At 42.2% G+C, this 3333-nt stretch overlaps 1 protein-coding gene across 1 annotated transcript in view; it reads left to right on the top strand.

Annotated features, from left to right (window-relative positions):
- GMEB1 (glucocorticoid modulatory element binding protein 1) overlaps positions 1-3333 on the top strand; it is a 35922-nt gene that overhangs the window by 20692 nt on the left and 11897 nt on the right. Inside the window, exons 5-6 of the mRNA XM_011955665.1 lie at positions 971-1160; positions 2465-2602. Coding sequence (XP_011811055.1) covers positions 971-1160; positions 2465-2602 — 328 coding nt within the window. The remainder of the gene's footprint in view (positions 1-970; positions 1161-2464; positions 2603-3333) is intronic.

Raw genomic sequence — 3333 nt, 5'->3', positions numbered from 1 at the left:
GAGTAGCTGGGACTACAGGCGCCCGCCACCACGCCCGGCTAATTTTTTGTATTTTTAGTAGAGATAGGGTTTCACCGCATTAGCCAGAGTGGTCTCGTTCTCCTGACCTCATGATCCATCTGCCTCGGCTTCCCAAAGTGCTGGGATTACAAGCATGAGCCACCGCACCTGGCTAAAAGCTTTCTTTTTTTTTTGAGACAGGGTCTTACTCTGTCACCCAGGCTGGAGTACAGTGGCACAATCATGGTTTACTGCTGCCTTAAGCCCCTGGGCCCAGGTGATCCTCCCGCCTCAGCCTCCTGAGTAACTGTAACTACGGATGTGCACCACCACACCCAGCTAATTTTTGTAGAAACTGGGTTTCGCCATGTTGCCCAGGCTGGTCTCAAACTCCTGGGCTCAAGCGATCTGCCCACCTTAGCCTCCCAAAGTGGTAGGATTACAGGCATGAGCTACCATGCCCAGTCAAAATCTTACTATACAAGTTATAGCAAAGGGTATTTTTTCCCCTCTGTGAATCTGCCATACATGAATCTCTTATCTGATTTTTATGGTCTCCATTTCTTTTACTTTGTCTTTATAGGCCAATAAATAAGTTAGATGCTTAGTATCAAACTTGCTTGTAGTAGAGCTCTTGGCAAAGCACTATACCTTTCTCTTAAATTATTTCAAGCTTTCTTCATCCTCAATAAGTCTGGGGCAGGCAGCCTAGTAGTAACGCCTATCTTCAATCTCTTTCAAAAACATATCCACCCAGGAAACACATTGCTCTTTTGTGATTTTGTAAGTTATCTTACACTTTCTATTCAAAGTAAGAAAGCATTTTCCTTTGCAAGGCAGGTTTTCTTTAGAAAATGCAGTATTCATCCTGGCTTACTTAAGAGTCTAGTTTTTAAAATAGGGACCTGCAGCCAAGAGGCTAGAATGTTAAAATAACAAGGTCTTTGTAGCTATTGACTATGAGATATAGGATGGCTGTAATTTTTTCGTTACATTCACCATTCTCACCTCTACTCGACTGCTTTTAGGTAGCATCACGCAGATTGCCATCTCAGAAGAGAGCATGGAAGAGGCAGGGCTGGAATGGAACTCAGCTCTCACCGCTGCTGTCACCATGGCCACGGAGGAGGGTGTAAAGAAAGACTCAGAGGAAATTTCAGGTATTCTTCTATAGGGTTCAGATATCTTGCAGGATCTTGTGACCCTTATCACCATTATCATTATGGACAAGGAAAACCTCTTAATTACTTTCGCTGGATTTTCTCATGCATGTAAATACTAACTATAGCTACAAACATCCTACTTTAATCCATGCAGTAACCCTGCAGAGTCACATTTTACACACAAAGAAATCAGAATTCAGAAAGGTTCAGCAACTTGCCTAAGACTGGTCACAAACAAGTGTCAGAGCTGAATTTAGCTGTTTGACTATGTAGTCTCTGCTTTTCATCTGATCAAACTGCCTCCAACCTTGGCACATTTCTTAGATAAACTAAGTTTTGAGACGTTAGCAGGAAAAAATAGATGCCAAGTGTTACAGAGCATGGTGATTAATGATTATTCACTTAGAAGGGACCAGGAGAGGCTTCACATCATCCTCCATTTATTAATTCATTTTTAGTTGGCACTGTTGTTAAGTGCTAGGTGCATAGATGAAAAGACAGGCCGGGCACGGTGGCTCACGCCTGTAATCCTAGCACTTTGGGAGGCCAAGGCGGGTCGATCACCTGAGGTCGGGAGTTCAAGACCAGCCTGACCAAGATGGAGAAACCCTGTCTCTACTGAAAATACAAAATTAGCCGATTGTGGTGGCACATGCATGTAATCACAGCTACTTGGGAGGCTGAGGCGGGAGAATCGCTTGAACCTGGGAGGCGGAGGTTGCAGTGAGTTGATATCGCGCCATTGCACTCCAGCCTGGGCAACAAGAACGAAACTCCGTCTTAGAAAAGAAAAAGAAAAAAAGAAAAGACATAGCCACCATCCTCAGAGAGCTTATAGCCCCATCTGTCCAAATGTTTTGTTTTCCTAAGTATAGGACTAGGGAGAGTATATCTTAATTAATATTTAATTTAATATCTTTAGTATTTAACTTTTATGATATTAAATATCTAATATCTCATTTTAAAATTAAAACTAAATATTTAATATTAGATATGTTTATTTAATGTTTAATATCTTTATTGGAAGAAAATGACTATTCTTTGTAGTAAGAACTATGACAAATTCAGAGAATGACAAATTGAGGCAATTATCCCAAGCACCTATGCTACTGAAGGGGCCAAATAATTGGGTGCCCACTCAGGGAAGCATCTAGTATTCCAAAGCCTATTCCTTTTTTTCAGGAATGGCCCAATAAGAAATTCTTTTGAGTTAAAATAATTTTGAATATAACATTGTAGAGATTTGCCTAAATATCTGTGTAGTGTCTCTTTTTTACCCTGTCTTATCCTTCTTGTGCCAGAGGACACTTTGATGTTCTGGAAAGGAATAGCTGATGTAGGGCTGATGGAAGAAGTTGTCTGCAATATACAGAAGGAAATAGAGGAGCTACTCCGGGGAGTTCAGCAGCGGCTCATCCAGGCTCCCTTCCAGGTCACAGGTAAGTGCACTAATCCTAACAGTAGCAGTCATTTATTGAATACTCACCTCTGTAGGCAGGCCCTGTAAGCCTTGCAAAAACTCTGATGTATAGGTATTATTATCTTAATTTTACAGATAAGGAAACTAAGGCTCATATAAATTAAGTCACTTGTCTAAGGTTCATAACTAGGTTTTGAACTCAGATCTGGCCATGCTTTTCCACAGGTAATTTTTGTCTTTATAAATGGTGCCAATAGTCTGGGCAACATCATGAAATGCTTTGTCTCCACAAAAAAACTTTTTTCTTTAAGATGGAGTTTCACTCTTATTGCCCAGGCTGGTCTCAGCTCACTGCAACCTCTGCCTCCTGGGTTTTAAGCAATTCTGTTTGCCTCAGCCTCCTGAGTAGCTGGGATTACAGGCGCCCACCACCATGCCCGGCTAATTTTTGTATTTTTGGTAGAGACAGGGTTTTGCCATGTTGGCCAGGCTGGTCTTGAACTCCTGACCTCAGATGATCCCCCTGCCTTGGCCTCCCAAAGTGCTGGGATTACAGGCATGAGCCACTGCTCCTGGCCTACAAAAAGCTTTTTAAAAATTAGTCAGGTATGGTTGGTAGTAGGTACCTGTAGTCCCAGCTACTTGGGAGGCTGAGGCTTAGAAGAATCACTTGAGCCCAGCAGTTTGATGCTGCACTGAGCTATGATCATACAACTGTACTCCAGCCTGGGTTACAGAGCAAGACCCTGT

The sequence above is a fragment of the Colobus angolensis genome, unplaced genomic scaffold (genome assembly GCF_000951035.1).
Source record: "Colobus angolensis palliatus isolate OR3802 unplaced genomic scaffold, Cang.pa_1.0 Scaffold4, whole genome shotgun sequence".
NCBI lineage: Eukaryota > Metazoa > Chordata > Mammalia > Primates > Cercopithecidae > Colobus > Colobus angolensis.
Note: the sequence above shows the minus strand (reverse complement) of the source record. Positions and strands in the feature narration are given on the sequence as shown.